Source organism: Heloderma suspectum, chromosome 2 (assembly GCF_057233095.1).
Source record: "Heloderma suspectum isolate Gila_16-S chromosome 2, 16-S_ref, whole genome shotgun sequence".
NCBI lineage: Eukaryota > Metazoa > Chordata > Lepidosauria > Squamata > Helodermatidae > Heloderma > Heloderma suspectum.
The window spans coordinates 200,264,748-200,279,900 of NC_139459.1; the positions used below are offsets into that span (position 1 = coordinate 200,264,748).

At 45.1% G+C, this 15,153-nt stretch overlaps 1 protein-coding gene across 1 annotated transcript in view; it reads right to left on the reverse strand.

Annotated features, from left to right (window-relative positions):
• Window positions 1–3,808: 3,808 nt before the first annotated feature.
• Window positions 3,809–15,153, reverse strand: part of CRLF3 (cytokine receptor like factor 3) — a 33,098-nt gene continuing 21,753 nt past the window's right edge. The window contains exons 7-8 of the mRNA XM_084837253.1: window positions 8,301–8,413; window positions 3,809–7,389 (exon numbers count right to left, since the gene is read on the reverse strand). Coding sequence (XP_084693379.1) covers window positions 7,133–7,389; window positions 8,301–8,413 — 370 coding nt within the window. The 3' untranslated portion in view covers window positions 3,809–7,132. The remainder of the gene's footprint in view (window positions 7,390–8,300; window positions 8,414–15,153) is intronic.

Sequence of the window (15,153 nt, forward strand, 5' to 3'; positions counted from 1 at the left end):
ACATCGATCATCAAGGAGGGATCAGATCATGCTCTCATGCAGGGTGCCAGCCTCCTAATAGACTGAGCAGAAGCCAACCTAATATCCCTGCCAGTAGAGAATGTGCAGGGAGAACTTAACTCCAAGGTGGATTGGCTGAACTGACAGGACATAAATCAGTGGAAATGAAACCTGAACCAACAGTTCTTTGAGACCATCATATCGATAGATCTCTTCGCTTCTCCAGCTGACCATAAACTGATGAGGTTCTTTTCCGGGATCCAGTCCAAAGGTGCCCAGTGCATCAATGCCCTCATGGCATGCTGGCTGAGAAAACTACTATATGCATTTCCTCCCATGGCCTACTGGGCCAGAGACTTGAAAAAATCAGAGCAGAGAGGGCCATAGTGATCATAACACCATACTGGCCCAGAAGAGCATTGTTCTCTGACCTAGCTGCCATGTCTCTCAGGAAACTATGGCCACTACTGGTACAAGAAGTGCTGCTCAGCCAAGGCCAGGTACAACACCCAGATCCAGCATGGCTACAGCTCCACACCAGACTACTGAGTGATCAAAACTAGCAATCAAAGGATACTATGACAGACTGATGGACACTATCCTGTCATTACACAGAGATTCCACCCACAGAATCTAGAAACTTACCTGGAGAGCATTTATCAGATGGGCAATAAAGAAAGGATTTAATCTGACCCAAGGTAACTTCAAGGGAATCCTGTCCTTCCTCCAAGCTGGGCTAGACCAAGGCCTGTGGCCCAACACCCTCAAGCAGCAAGTAGCAGCCATGTCCACAGTAGTGGCATTTGCCAATACCACACCCCTCCGCCCATCCTGACATAAAAAGGCTCCTGAAGGGGGCCACCCTATGTAAGCCACCAACAGATAGCTGTCCCATGTGGAGCCTACACAAGTTCCTCAAGGCCCTCACCAAACCACCATTCAACCCCCTGAACATGCTGACACTCAAATAACTTCTGTAGTACTATTCCTAGTAACAATTGTGTCAGCACACAAAGTGTTCGTAATGAACATCCTCTCCATTAGAAAGGAGCTCTGTATCTTCTACCATGACTCGATGGTCCTTTGCATGGACCCAGTCTTCATTCCAAAAAATTTCTACTGCTCATGTCTTCTTTCTGCCTACAACCCACCAGGCCTTAAGAAAGGAGGAGAGGTGTAAGGGAGAAGGCCTAAGGGAGCTGAAGATATGATGGGAAAGGGTTAACCATGTATGGCATGATTTTAGATTGTACTTTTCTTGTTTTGTGGTAAGAGGGAATAGGATCCTGCAGGAAGATTTGCAATTCAAGCCACCTGGAGGGAGGAGGAGGTTTGGGCAATCCCAGGACTGAAGCTGCCAGGCCTGAGGTCTTATCAGAACTCAAGGTCGTAAACTAGCTTGGCTGCCAGAGTGCCAGCACAGCTGGAGAGGTGTGAAAAACCTATCTCATCCGCCTTGAGAGAAAGGAGGGGCGACAAAAGGACTAGAAGCTGGGCAGAGACTAGATAAAAACAAGACAAGTAGCCACCCTTCCTTTGTCCTTTGTTTTCATTTAGTCTGGGTAGGAGGTGTTGGAATGCTGGCTACGACAAAGGATCCTACTGCAAGGTGCCGAGTACTTAGGCCAGGTAGTTTTTGTTATTGTTTTATGTTGGGTTTCCAAACATGGAATTGGTACTTGTGGGAATTCTAAATTGTATTTTGTTTTGTTTCTCTTCCCATTCCCTTCCCCCTTAATTTGTAAATTAGTATCTGCCTCAAACTATTGCTGCTCTTTCCTGGGTCAGTGCTAAAACTGTTTCCCTCCCACAGCTGGGAGGCGGTTGGGGGTTCCTCTTGAGTCTGGCTGAGCCAGCTTGGAGAGGTGGTGACAGCGGTTCAAGGAGGCAAGAAGAGTCCAGGGGTCCCGCCTTCCTTTACAGCTGGTTAAATCAAAACTTACTAACTGTTCTATAATAAATTCCATCTCCTAAACATAAGTGCTGAATGTGGGATTGGGCTGGTCTGAATGAACTGGGGGTACATACTATGCTTCCCCCTGACCTTAATGGCTACAACATTCAGGTTAAGATATGCTGTTTAGCCACAGATGGGGAACCTCCAGCCCACAAGCCAAATTTGGCTCATCAGACAAGGCCCCACCCCCTAAGAAGGGAGGGGGCAAGAGAGTGACTTGAGCCAAGGCTCAGTGGCTTTGCTCCTCCCTCACCATCTCTGTATAAGGAACACAAAGGGGAAGTGAAGCTTCATGGGCTCTGCTCTGCCCTGGCTTTCCCTACCTGTGGAAAACCCAGGCAAAGGTAAGCCATCTCCCTGAGCACTCCTCCAGCTGGTGCCTTGGTCTGGGAGCCAGCTGGGAAAAGCCCATACAGAGCAAAGCCGGCTTTCCCCGACTAGAGGAGTTCCAGCTGGTGTTTTGGCCAGAGACCCAATGATGTTGGGGGATGGCACCCCCTCTGGCTCCCAGACTCAAACAGTTCCCTGCTCCTATGTTAGGGGTCAAGCAGGCTAATGCCTTTCCCCCAGCTGATACCTTCAACAGGCCTCTTGGCAGTCTCTGACCAGGGTTTCCCAGGGTGAGGCTCATCCATTGCACTCCAGGTGTGCTGACCCCTGCGATTTCCCCAAATGCGGCAAACTCGACTGCATAATTTGTGGTCCTCTTGGGCCTTTTTGGATTTTAAGGATTTCCTTAACTTACAGTTCTTACACTACTTACACAAGTATGAAGGAAAAAAAGTAGTTTTGAGTATCCCTATTTTGCTTCCAAACTGATAGGCACGGGATCACCCACATTAGGTATTAGGTAAGTATTTCATTCTTTTTTTTTTTCACAATTAAGCTTCCACTAACAGAGACTGTTCATCAGCATGCTGCTAGGAAAGCCATTTACCACTAGCCTAACTGGAGAAATGTTCCCAACTGCAGAATAATAACAGGGATAGCTATCAGGACAGGGATCCTGGTTTAAGGAAATTAATGATTTGTCAGACATCTGGCGCTAAAGTCTTATCTGTCAATCTGCTTGTTGTCTTTAGCTATTCATTCAGATCTAGGCTCCTGTCATATGTTTGTAGTAGAAGCCCTGGATATTGTTCAAAGTTATCTTTTTACTATGGAACTGTATGTTGATAGAAGGAGTTAAAGGTAGCAAAGGCATCCCTTTGAAGGTAGCAAAATGTGGCCCCGTAGACTCTTAAGGCAACTGTTCACCTTGAGAGAGATGGTTAACATGTTCAATTAGCTGATACAGAACTTCCCACTATATGCTCCACAGCCTTACTACTTGCAGAAATACAGTGTAATTTTTGGTTAGGCAGCCACTTCTAAGGAACTCATTCAAAATTGGGGTTAAAATATAGACTTTTGAACCCCACACACACACATTTTTTTTGCAAATGTTAAATCTCACTTCAACCACTGCTTGAAATGTGTGGGAACCTTTCAACATGGAGAAGTTTAAAAACAAAGTAGCACCTCCCATCTTGCAAGAGGGTAAGGAACCTTGCCACAATCCCTCCCTGCCAACCTTTCTCACATATACACCACGTGGCAACTTCACCACATCAAAAAGAGGGACTGGTAAAGATCTCCAGCCAAACAGGCTTAGTGTTGAATTAGAACCAAGCCAATCCTGGTTCCAATCCCTGCTATGTGGGTGGATCTTGGACATGTCACAGTCTGTGTACCTACCTCACTGGATGGTAGGGGAAGATAGAAAGGTGGTGAGAGTAGAGAATATACACCGCCCCAAGGACTTTGCAGGAAGGGTAGGATAAAATGTAGTAAGTCAAATACTAACCATGTAATGATAATAGTCAAACAGATGGACAAACGTTTATTAAAAAGTCATGATACAAAGGATCTTGAGGTAAATACACACAAGTTTCATAAGCATACTTCCACCCCAACTTTGGCTCCAAGTACTGTCACCTTAGTAACACTGTTATGGTTAATGTTTGGAAAAGGACCAAATACTTAGAGAAATTGTTAATATGAAAACAAAACAGAGCTATCAAGTATTTTAAAAAAAAAACAAAAAACACCCTAACCAGCCAGACATTTTTATCACTGGAAAATAACTAGGTTAGTTCTTTCAAGGCCAAGCCTTTTGGCCCTCATTATCCCCTTCAAGCCAAGATTTTGCATAGCCCTCCTGAGTATGTTTCCTAGCACGCCTTACTCACACAAAGTTTTTCCCCTCAAAAGGATTATCCTCCCAATACTGTTTCCAGCTGTGGACAGTCAGCTAATACTGGAAAATGTTCTGTATCTCTACTGGCAACTGAGAGCTGGCACACTCTTTGCTATGGACTACTGACTGGGAGTGGACTTTTAATTACGTCTTTCTATTCCTCGTGCAGGAAGATGGGGCTGGGAAGGACATTCTAGAGTGAAGCCCCTACGTTTGTGGGAGTGAAGCCTTAGTTGACAGGCAAGCCCCTGGAAGAATCTTCCCCAACCAGGTGCCCTCCAGATGTGCTGGGCCTACAACTCCCATTATCCTTAACCAGCTGGAGGGCACCAGGTTGGGACAGGCTGCCCTGCACTGTACACATCACAGAGAGTAGCCTACTGAAGAAGAGTTTTGGACGTATGCCCTCTAACACACATAGAAAGTTTGGTTTAAACCAAGGACTGCACATGTGTTTGTGAGTAGGCTTTGCCTATCCTTCAGGGGAGGTGCTGCCAATTCATTTAGTAGGATGTAACTTTATTCTGAGGTACATTTATGAGCCCTGATTCTCTCTCTCTCTCACACACACACACACACACGCACGCGCGGGGGGGGGGGGGGAGAGGCAGGCAGTCATTCTAAGAAGGGAGTGGAGGGGCTTCCCATTCGCCACATCATGTCGAGTGTACCCTTCAGAGCCAAGAGTGAACTGGCCCCGACATCCCATCCTTCTGTGTAATACTACCTTCTTTAAAAAACAAAAACCACTTGGCCTGTTTGGCCCTTTATTTCAAGTACATATTGACATAGATCAATAACAAGATACAGAAGACGTCGGGGTGGAACAGTTTGCTTTTGACATTCTCAGAGAGGAAGTCCAACACCCTCAACCTATATTGACATGAAAATAAGGCAAGCGGACTGATGATTGTCTGAGTGCAAGGGAGTTGTTTTGTTATGGCTTGATTTAAAGTATGGGGGGAATTCAGTCTACACGGCTCAGGTCTATACAACCCCAGCTTCTTAAAGGATAGCTTGAGGCAAAGGAGGAAGAAAAATCCTGGGCCTTCAATGTTAACGGCCTGTATTTTATGCTCTGCTCTACAGAGGCATTAGACCAGCCTTCCTCAACCTGGTGGTGCCTTCCAGATGTTAGGGATTATAACTCCAAGCATTCCTGACCATTGGGCCAGGCTAGCTGGGCCTGATGGAAGCTGATGTCCAAAACATCTGGAGGGCTCCAGTTTGGGGAAGGCTGCATTAGGCTATAGGATTGTGTCCAGTGCCTGCAGCTATATTTTCCTGTACCAAAGCGGCTGCCAGTCCTGGCCTTGAAGTTTCACTACACAGAGGAAGCCCTCACCTGATAAAGAAAGTGGGTATTGTCATCCCCTTGCGACCCCAACTTAAGGGCCACTGGCGGTCCTGTGCCAGTGCTTGGGCTCCCAGAATCATTGCAGACTTGTGATAGTACAGCAAGGGTGTTTCCTGCTGCTTTTTCATTAACAGCTTCTTACCTTGTTTATCTGCACAGGATGTTGTGGTGGGCACTGTGGCAAAAGTGTCTGCCTGGGTCTGAACAGCTACAGTTTAGGATAGGTCCTAGCTGCAAGAAATATTTAATGAGATATTCCTGGTGAAATATAGCTGCCGCCAAAACTGGGAAGTGCACGGACACCCATTTCTGTAAAGGAGCACCCGTATGCTTTGTGCTGCTTTAACCATGGAAGTGAGACCCCTTGTTTAAAAGGGTGCATTTCACTTGCATGTTTACATTTGTCTGAATCAAGCAGACAAGCTTATAACTCAGGCCTTGACTGCATAAGCTGTGTGTGTGTGTGTGTGTGTGTGTGTGTGTGCATGCTACATAGCTGTTACTCCCTGTTTAATACTACTACCCTGTCCAAATCAGCAAAATATTAAAATCTACATTGGATGCATTTAAATATACACTTTTCTACATGGTACCCTCCTTTACTGCAGAATCATTCACATACTGTAACATCCTCACCCATTAAGTTACTGCAAAATTGTTCTTTGAACTCATGCATGAGTAAGGAAGAGTGGAGTAACTCTGTTAAGAACCATTTTGACTGCCACTTACCCTAAGAATGCTCAGAACAGATATAAAACTTTCTTACACTAAACGGATATCCCTACAGAATTTCCCCTCGGAATGGGTGATGTCATCTTGATTAAGGCACTGCCTGTGGGATTCACTGCAATGATTCTGAAGCAAAATATGCACCATTTAATTACAGCTCGACTTAACTGCTGATAATCCAGTGGCAATTAACTGGAGGCTGCATGGTCATCCTTGAAGCCTATTCTTTAACATGTATAATACTGTTCAACAAAAGCCTGAAACTAAGGCACATGGGGACTGCATATCAAAGGAAACATTTCAGTCAAGGTTCTCTACTTTGCTGCAAAAAATGGTGATACCACCAGAGGAAAAAATATATTTTATAGGTCAAGAAGCACCCATGCCAAACAGACAAAAATTAAGCATTTGGTGAGAGCATGCCTTGCTACAGTTTTCCATTTCAGTACCTTGCTCCGATGAATAGGATAGCATGAGTATAACTTTGGTCCATTAACCCTGAGCCAAGGATAGTGTTAGGCAAAGTTAGAGCTGCATAACCACACAAAGAGCAAATAACAGGATCAACTCCAGCTTTTTCCTCCCTCTAAAAAAAATAATAATACTCTAAACAAATACTGTGATAGCAACCATGAAAGCTTACTTAATTTACCAGACTACTCTAAATGTTTCACCAGTATTTTAAGTGAATCCAGTAAAGAGGACAGAGTTCAAGTAATGTTCATCAGATAGACAGGTTGCATTAAGGGGCTCACTCTTGCACAGACTCACACCGGTGTACTGAACAGTTTAAATCATTGCATCACGAAGTGCAACAACTGAAAACAATCGCTGTTTCAGAGGCTAAAAGTTAGAACACTAGCACTTTCCAGCCTGGATAGAAGAATGAACACCCAAAATACAGAGACCCACAGCACTGATCAAGTACCCAGTCAAAGACCACTTCCCTGTTGTTGGAACTAATTGTCACTCTGAGTTTGAAGCTCCCCCCTTCATTATTGTTGGAAGGACCTAAATTCACAGCTTCCATATCAAACGTCACAGCTGATCCTGAGGTAATAGCGGGCAGTTGGTTTGTCATCTCTTTTCCATTTACAAAGACAGCCCCTGAAACAGACAATGCAAGAAACATTAGTGTGCATGCACAGACTCTCTTTCAATTATTAACTGCCCATGGAAATCTCAAGAAATTCTAAGCTGTGGTTTGAATCTATATACACCTTTAACATCCTTGCCAACAAGTTCATAAAAGTTATTAGTCCACAAGAAGTGAACACTATCTCATTTGTCCAAACATATCTGTGTTATCCATTTCTGACTTGGACAGCATGAAAGGGGGGAAAACCCATTTTCGCCCCCTATCTTTGAAAGCTGCTTTTTCTGGTCACCGGGAGGAAGGTCATACTTGCAACAGCTGATGGCCAGAAGCCTTCCTTAAAAAACATTCCCTCTGCACCATAATACATTAGCTCTAGAATTTGTGATAATGTTAGGATACATTAGAAGTCACAGTTGGGCAGAATCTGGCCAAAATCAGATGCTCTGTCACCTTTACATAAAAAAGTGGAAGTATAAAAAAGCATTAAATCCAATATTGTACTAGTATAAGTCCACTGGTGTAATGGGACTTTCTCCCTTTCACCTCCCCACTGCAGCCCTCCACGTTGCCCAAACATCTGTTGTGGGGTGTTTTCCAGCCATCTGGAGCAGATTTTGAAGGCACATGGAGGGCTGGCGGAATCGCCCTCTCCCGATTCTGCTGACAGAACTGCTTCCCATCAGAAGAATGACACAGTTGGACACTACCCAAAGTGTTTGCATAGGAATTCTTGAGATGTCAATGCACCCCTCCCCCCATCACCCTGGAAAAATGGGAAAACACAAAAACATTGGAAAAAACAGTTTCCCTCCAATTTTTCCAAAAATCCCTGGATGAAAATGGATTTTTCCAAGTCTCTCCTCACCCGCCCCCCCCATTTCCCTCCAGACCTTCACATATCTGTTCTTCAGCAACTCACCATTTGTGCCAACACACACCGCTTTATCACGCTGCAAAGAATCGCAGCCGTTCTGTTGCTCCACACAAACTCCTATACTGTCTTTTTTGTCTGGCTGGCCAACTGTTTCAATTCTGTGAATGAAAAAAAGTTGGCTACATTTTGAAATTTTAACATGAACAATGCACATGATAACGTGCCCTCTTAGAAGGTTATGGTTGAAGGCCCCCTACATAATTGTCACAATCTTAATCTGCTTGCCTTTTCTCCAGTGAAATTTGTGGAAGAAACGTTGCTCCTGAGTCCGTCATTGAGCTGAATGGCTGCCTCTTTGTGACATGGGAAACTAGAACAAAAAAAACCCCATCCAGAAAATCCTCATGTGCATGGGCCTCTGCATTCATTTCAGTGTTGAGAATAGCACAGCACACATTTCCCCACCATATACAGGTAGCTACCCATCACTGAAGGAAATGGGGAAAGGTGTGACTCAGGATGCACACTTGATCTATCGCATTCACGACAGCTTTAACTAATGGGGCATTGGCACTCTGCCATTTTGGAGGATGGGCACTCCAAGGACGGTGAACAATCACATACATGAGAAATGAGACTCAATGTTGGGGGCCCTATTAAAAGGGGACCAGCTATATTTAGCTACATCCTGTTGCCAGGTCCCACTGCCGACCATCACGGGCACTTTCTCAAAGATGTCTAGTAACCTTGCCATTTCAAAGAAGGCGTCTATCCAAATTTAGAACAAAAACCTGCTTTTCAGATTTTAACTCAACTAGCATTCATTCTGACCCAGCCAGATAAGACATGTATCCTTCCATTTCACCAATACAGCACAGGCACCATTGTGTATGGTGTTGCAGCCGATGGACCTTTTTAATGTAATGAACAAGCTGATCCAGGATAGCATGTGTGTCCCTCAGCAGTGGTCGGTGAAGCCATTTGCTAGTGGAAAGTGCTGTCGGCCACGAGGGGGCAATGGGAATTCCTGCCCTTAGTGGCAGCTGCCGGAATGGTGATGGGAGCGAAGAGCAGCTCAGCCGTCACTATGCAAGGATGCAGTTGCTGGGTGGCATGGGCGGCTGAGGTCAGTAAGGGCTGCTAGCCAGTCAGGAACCACATGCTTGCATAGCAGTGATTGAGCTGCTCCCAACACCACCTCCTGGTAGGCAGAAATTCCCCTCCCCTCTCGATGGCCACACAGCAGCACCATTGGTTCCCACTAGCGAGCCACTTCACTGGCTGCTGCTAGCCCCTCCCCCCTTCCTGTGTCTTTCGACAATCCAACCTTCCGTAAAAGGCAGTATGTTAACATTACCTTTCAGTCCACCCTGAAAAGGGTGGGAAAATGCCACATAACACCACAGACTTCTATGTTATGGGCGACGTGGCCCTTTCGCCATAAATGGTCTTATGGGTGCAGTTCATGTGCAGTGCTCCAGCTATAGTACTAATGCAGGATGGGAAATCTGAGGGCCTCCACATGTCGCAGGACTACAACTGCCATCATCCCTGACCATGGCCCACGTTGGCTGGGGCTGATGGAAGGTGCAGTCCAATAACATCTAGAGGGCCAAAGAGGTTCCCCACACCTGTTGTAATGGCTCTCCAGACACACAACTTAGTATCCAGTGCTTCCAAAGCCTGAGCATTTCAACTTGTGTTTGAGCAACAGTCAAGTTTCTATCCCACATGACGTGTTTGAAAATTCTGCAAGATTAAGAACACACAAGGTGTGGAGTTGGCATTGAGTGCTGGGCATTTCATTTCTATGTCCTGTGTGGTTCCTTGGCCTAACCATGGAACATTGTTTGGTTGGGTTTTTATTAGAAAGAAGCTGGTTTCTTGCAGTGTATTAGACATCTTTCTTTTTGTGCACATGGAGACTCAAGTCACAGAAGATCTTAAACTTTGGATCTTTGGGATGTGAGGCAGGCAGTTGGTTGATGCACCAACCACCACTGAACTCTGGCTGAAGTACAAGACAATCAGCCAGACTTACAAAATCCTCTGGAACACCACTAGGCCACGTCAGGTCTTACTGCTTTAGATGGGGGTGGACAACTTGTGGCCCTCCAGATGTTTTGGCCTACAACTCCCATCAGCCCTCACCGCTGACTATGCTGGCTAGGGCTGAGTAAGAAAGGAACCTGTCCTAACCTGGCCTTTGTCACCACAAACCTTGTAACTCCCTACAAGAGTTCAGGTGAAGCCAGGTGTGAAAGTGCATCATGGGGAGAGACCACAGCTCAGTGGCAAAGCAGATCCTTTGCACAGAGAAGGTTCCAGGCTCAATCTCTGGCAGCATCTCCAGATAAAATGGGATGGGAAAGGCCCTCCCTCCACCAGAAGCCACTACCAGCCAGAGCCAAGACTGGGCTAGATGGACCAGTAGTCTGACTAGGTATAAGGCATATTCCTATGTATAAGGTATAAGGTATATTCCTTATAAGGTTCCTAGGTACAAGGCATATTCCTATGTTCCTACTGTATCAGGATGAGCGCGACGCAGTCATGCAAAAACAAAACAAAAGAATGTTTATTGAATGCATACCCCTCCTTTTCATTAGAAATAGTGCTCAAGGTTGCAAACAATAAAACACATCAAAAATAAGGGTTATAACATTGAAACATTAACACATCCAAGAAAACCGCAAGTAAGACATGAATAAAAATAAGAGCCAAATTAAAGCTAACAAATAAGAAATAACAGCAGCCACCAGATTTAAACCCCAATTCAGCAGAAAATCAGCTTAGGGCGTAATCCTGTGGCTGCTACTCAGTGGCTAGAGGCCCACAGGATTGGTCAGTTTCTGGGAACCGCCTCCCCGCCCCCTCTCCTGCCACCTCATAGGTGGTGGGAATTGTCCCTGGGCTCCGTGCTTGGAAGAGCAGCGCAAAGTGGGGCAAAAGGGGGCGTTCCCGGGAGTGGGGAGGGGTGGGGAGTGCGTAAGTGCCAGTACGATACTTCCTATCTGTCATCTGGCCTCCCCGCCCCGCGCTCCGACGTCCCATGGCTAGATAGCCGAAATTGGCCATCTAGATGCAAGTGCAGGGAAGCTGGAGCACAGAGGAGATGATCCCCTCCACGCTCCTCCTGCCCTGCATTGGATAGGTGGTTGCCTCCGAGTTCAGAGGCGGCCACCTCTCCACATAGGGTTGTGCCCTCCGATGCCAAAAGCCTGCATGAAAAAAAAAAGTCATAGTTCCCCGTCTGCCCGCATCAGCTAACAAGATGTTCGCTATCATAAATTATCACATTTTGCAGCTCTCTTTGCTCTGAAAAATTCTAATTCTTCCTTTGTTCTTGTCTTTAAAGGATGCTTTGGAAGACAATTCTACTAGCACTATAAGAGCTCTCCCTTAAAACCAAATTCCTCCCCATTTCACTAGGAAGTTAACAAATGGCAAACATTTGTTACTAACCCCCAAAGTAGATTGTGGACTTGGATTTTATGATATTAATAATGGAAACAGTCTGAAGTAACATACTATGTGAAAAGCCTGCTATGTGGGTAGCAATCAAATATTTTGATGTCATGACAAAGTACACAAAAGAGTATACAAAATCCTAACCCAAGTGAACACAGGAAGAGTTACCTTCCAAGTTCCATTACCCCCATTTGGAATCTATTGTTATAGTTCCAGGGAAAGTGCAAAATCTATTAAGCACCAATCCTGAAATGTGCTAGACATTGTACAGGAAAGAAAAGAGACAATATTCTTGCTCGGAGAGCTATTAATGGAAAAGGGCAGATGCCAAACTATTCCCTTAATTTATATTTTTACAGTGGACTGTTATCAGACTGAAACAAAGTACCCGCAGACTGGACCTATACACTGAGAAGCCACTATGCCCCAAACATTTACGTGTTTTCTTCCTTCTGGTCAGCAGTGTCTACAACTTCAAGAAACACTGTGCTAATTTATTGTAGAGATGACAGAATTTCCTCCAGTCCTTAATGAAAACAAACTGGATATGGAAAGCATGCCAAGCCATAGAGGAATTTAAGCATGATATTTTCAGAGCAGGAAATTAAATTGTTTGACATGGGTTTTTCAAAAGGGCGGTTTGGGCAATAACAAGTTAATTTCTTCACAATATTTTGAGTACAACTCAAAATTGGAACCATATTGTACTGCTAATACTCTAGCAAGCCTTCCTGTCCTCCAGGAAAAGTCAGTTAGCTGGAGGCTTGCATTACGAACCAGGGGAAAAAAATAAAGAAGTCTTACAGCTGGAAGCAATCCAAAAAGAGGACTGTTTGTAGAAAGTAAACAGGAGATTTACAATCTCCAGCAGCCTCATTCTTAATCATATCTTGTCAGGTGGTACAATTTTAAAAATACTGTTTTGAACTTACACGTGTATAGCCATGGGCTCAACTGCCCGTTTTGCATTACATTTTGGTTCTTACTGGCACCGACTTAGTGCCACAACACTATTTTGTAAAAATATAACAAGCCCCTTCTGGGATCCACCCATCTTGTCATGCATTCTGTTTCCAAAAGCAGCCAGCTAGATACTGCTGGGAAGCTCCCAAGCAGGGCATGGCTGTGATGGCTATCACCTGCTTAACCCCAGCAACTGGCATTCAGAGATATATTACTATGATCCATGGAAGCTCCGTTTTAGTTACAATGGGTAAGTTTTGCCCTGATCCAGCAATATTTTGCAAGCATGGGAGCTCAAATAAAATGGGTTTTGAACTTGTCTGCAGGCAAGTGCAAATCATAGTTTGCCTGTGTGACAAATGGGAGTCTGCACTTCCAACCCTGCGAGGTAGGACAGACTGCAAGGGACCCTTTTTTTGTTGTATCTTTCAGAGGAAGACGTCACCACTTGCATGATTAATAATAACGCTTAGCCTGCCCACATGAGAATCCAGTTTATGGCTTGTACCATTAGGCCCCCTTTCCAGAGTTTCCTTTAAACTCCTTAAAATGGTAGCAGAAAGTACCAAGTGGTCTAAGCAGGATGGGTAAGGCCGGCCTCAGGCTAGGCGCAAGAACTAAATTCACTCCAGTTTCAAATAAAGTATATTTATTCAAGAACCAAGCAGAAAGGAGTTCACAAACGGTCAGTCACTTTTAAAATAAAATGAAACTTAGAATTAGTTAAGACTTTACTATCGGGAACCTAACATAAGAATAACTTGCCAAAGCAGCATATAGGTAGGGCGTTCCGAAGCATGGCTTAGTTTCTAGTCTTGCCTCCTTTCTTGCCAGCCACTTGAAGACAAAAGACAGATTTCAAAAACAAAGGTATTCCCATTGGGTCTGGGCAACTCCCAGAGAGAGACTGGAAATTCCAACTGACCAATCAAGGCCTGGGATGACCTGATCATATGTCCTCCAGGAGATGCCTGACTATTTAACAAAAGGCTGAGTCATGGAGCGGGGGAGTGAACAGGAAGCATGAGCCAGGGATGTGCAGTAGTACAGATTCTGGTGCCTATAAGATGTCTGGTCATGTCTGCCCAGGCACTTTGTTCACAGACATTTCTAGAAAGGGAGGGGAAGGTTGGGTTGGTCACAAATAAGGATCAGAAGATATTAAAAGGCTGCACATGAGGGGAGAAGGGAGCCCAAGGCTCATGCCTGCTCGTTCTCAGGTCTGAACACACCCATAACCAGAAAGATTTATTGCTTTGGGTTACTGTGCAGGAAAAAAACATTTAAGAAATTTGATGGCAAATGCTTGTTGGAAGCCAGGCAGACCGTCAAGCTGCAAAGCCTGGTACTGGTAGAGCAGAAGTGGGCAACTTGTAGCCCTCAAGATGTTTTGGCCTGCAACTTCCTCAATACTATCTATGCTGGCTAGGGCTAATGGGAGTTGTAGGCCAAAACATCTGAAGGACAACAAGTTGCCCATGCCTGGTATAAACTCTTCACACCCAAATAAGTAGGCAGCAAGAAAAAACACAACAACTAATGGATCAAAAATGCAGTAGAATAAAGCTAACCCTCAAACACCCTTCAGAACAGAAACATTTATTATTTATATGTTATTATTTTATTTAGTACATTTAAATCCCGCCTTCCTTCTATCATGGAACTCAAGGTGGTGTACATGAGGTTCACAGGTTGCCTCGCATCCAGGCACTGACCAGACCCAGAACTGCTTAGCTTCAGCAAGAGGGCTGCATCACATGCCCTCAGACTATCCCCTGGGATAGCACTAATACCCTGGCAGAAAGCCAATTGGGAAGGAGCCAAACAGACCTTCCAGGGGAGGTCTCAGAGCCTGGGTGCAATAACCAAACAGACCCAGTGCCATGTGCCCACCTACCCGGCCACAGAAGGAAGGAGGACCTGGAGCCCAGCCCCTGTTGATGACCATATGGCACTTGTTACAACAACTGGGAAGCCTATTAAGCAAGGAGCACTAAACCTAGGTGACTGCGTAATCAGAGAATGAGTCTCTTACCCTAGTAATTACAACTGGCACCAGGGCATTCTCCCCTGGCCAAAACAGCATCGTCCAAGGGGGAGCAGCTGGGCCAAGATTTCTAATCTCATTGTAGTGAATTAGAAAACTTAATTCTGAAAGCAAACACATCCCAAGCAGTCTTCTCCCACAGGGAGTTTCTGCTGAAGGCAGCCATCCCGAGCTTAGCCAGAGCAATAATTAAGTGGGAGGTGGCTAATACTGGATACGAACGGATCGGTGCTCTCACACGGAAGGAGAAGCAGCTGCCACTGGAATCTTTATAACAGCTCCAGAAGAACAAGCGAGCTTCTCTAGAAAAAAATTACTAGTTAAGGGACCAATCAGAACAGCTCAGAGCTTTAAAAGTCCTTTGAATTAATTCATCCAAAAATAATTAGGGCCAGCCTTAGAACCTAATGAACAGAA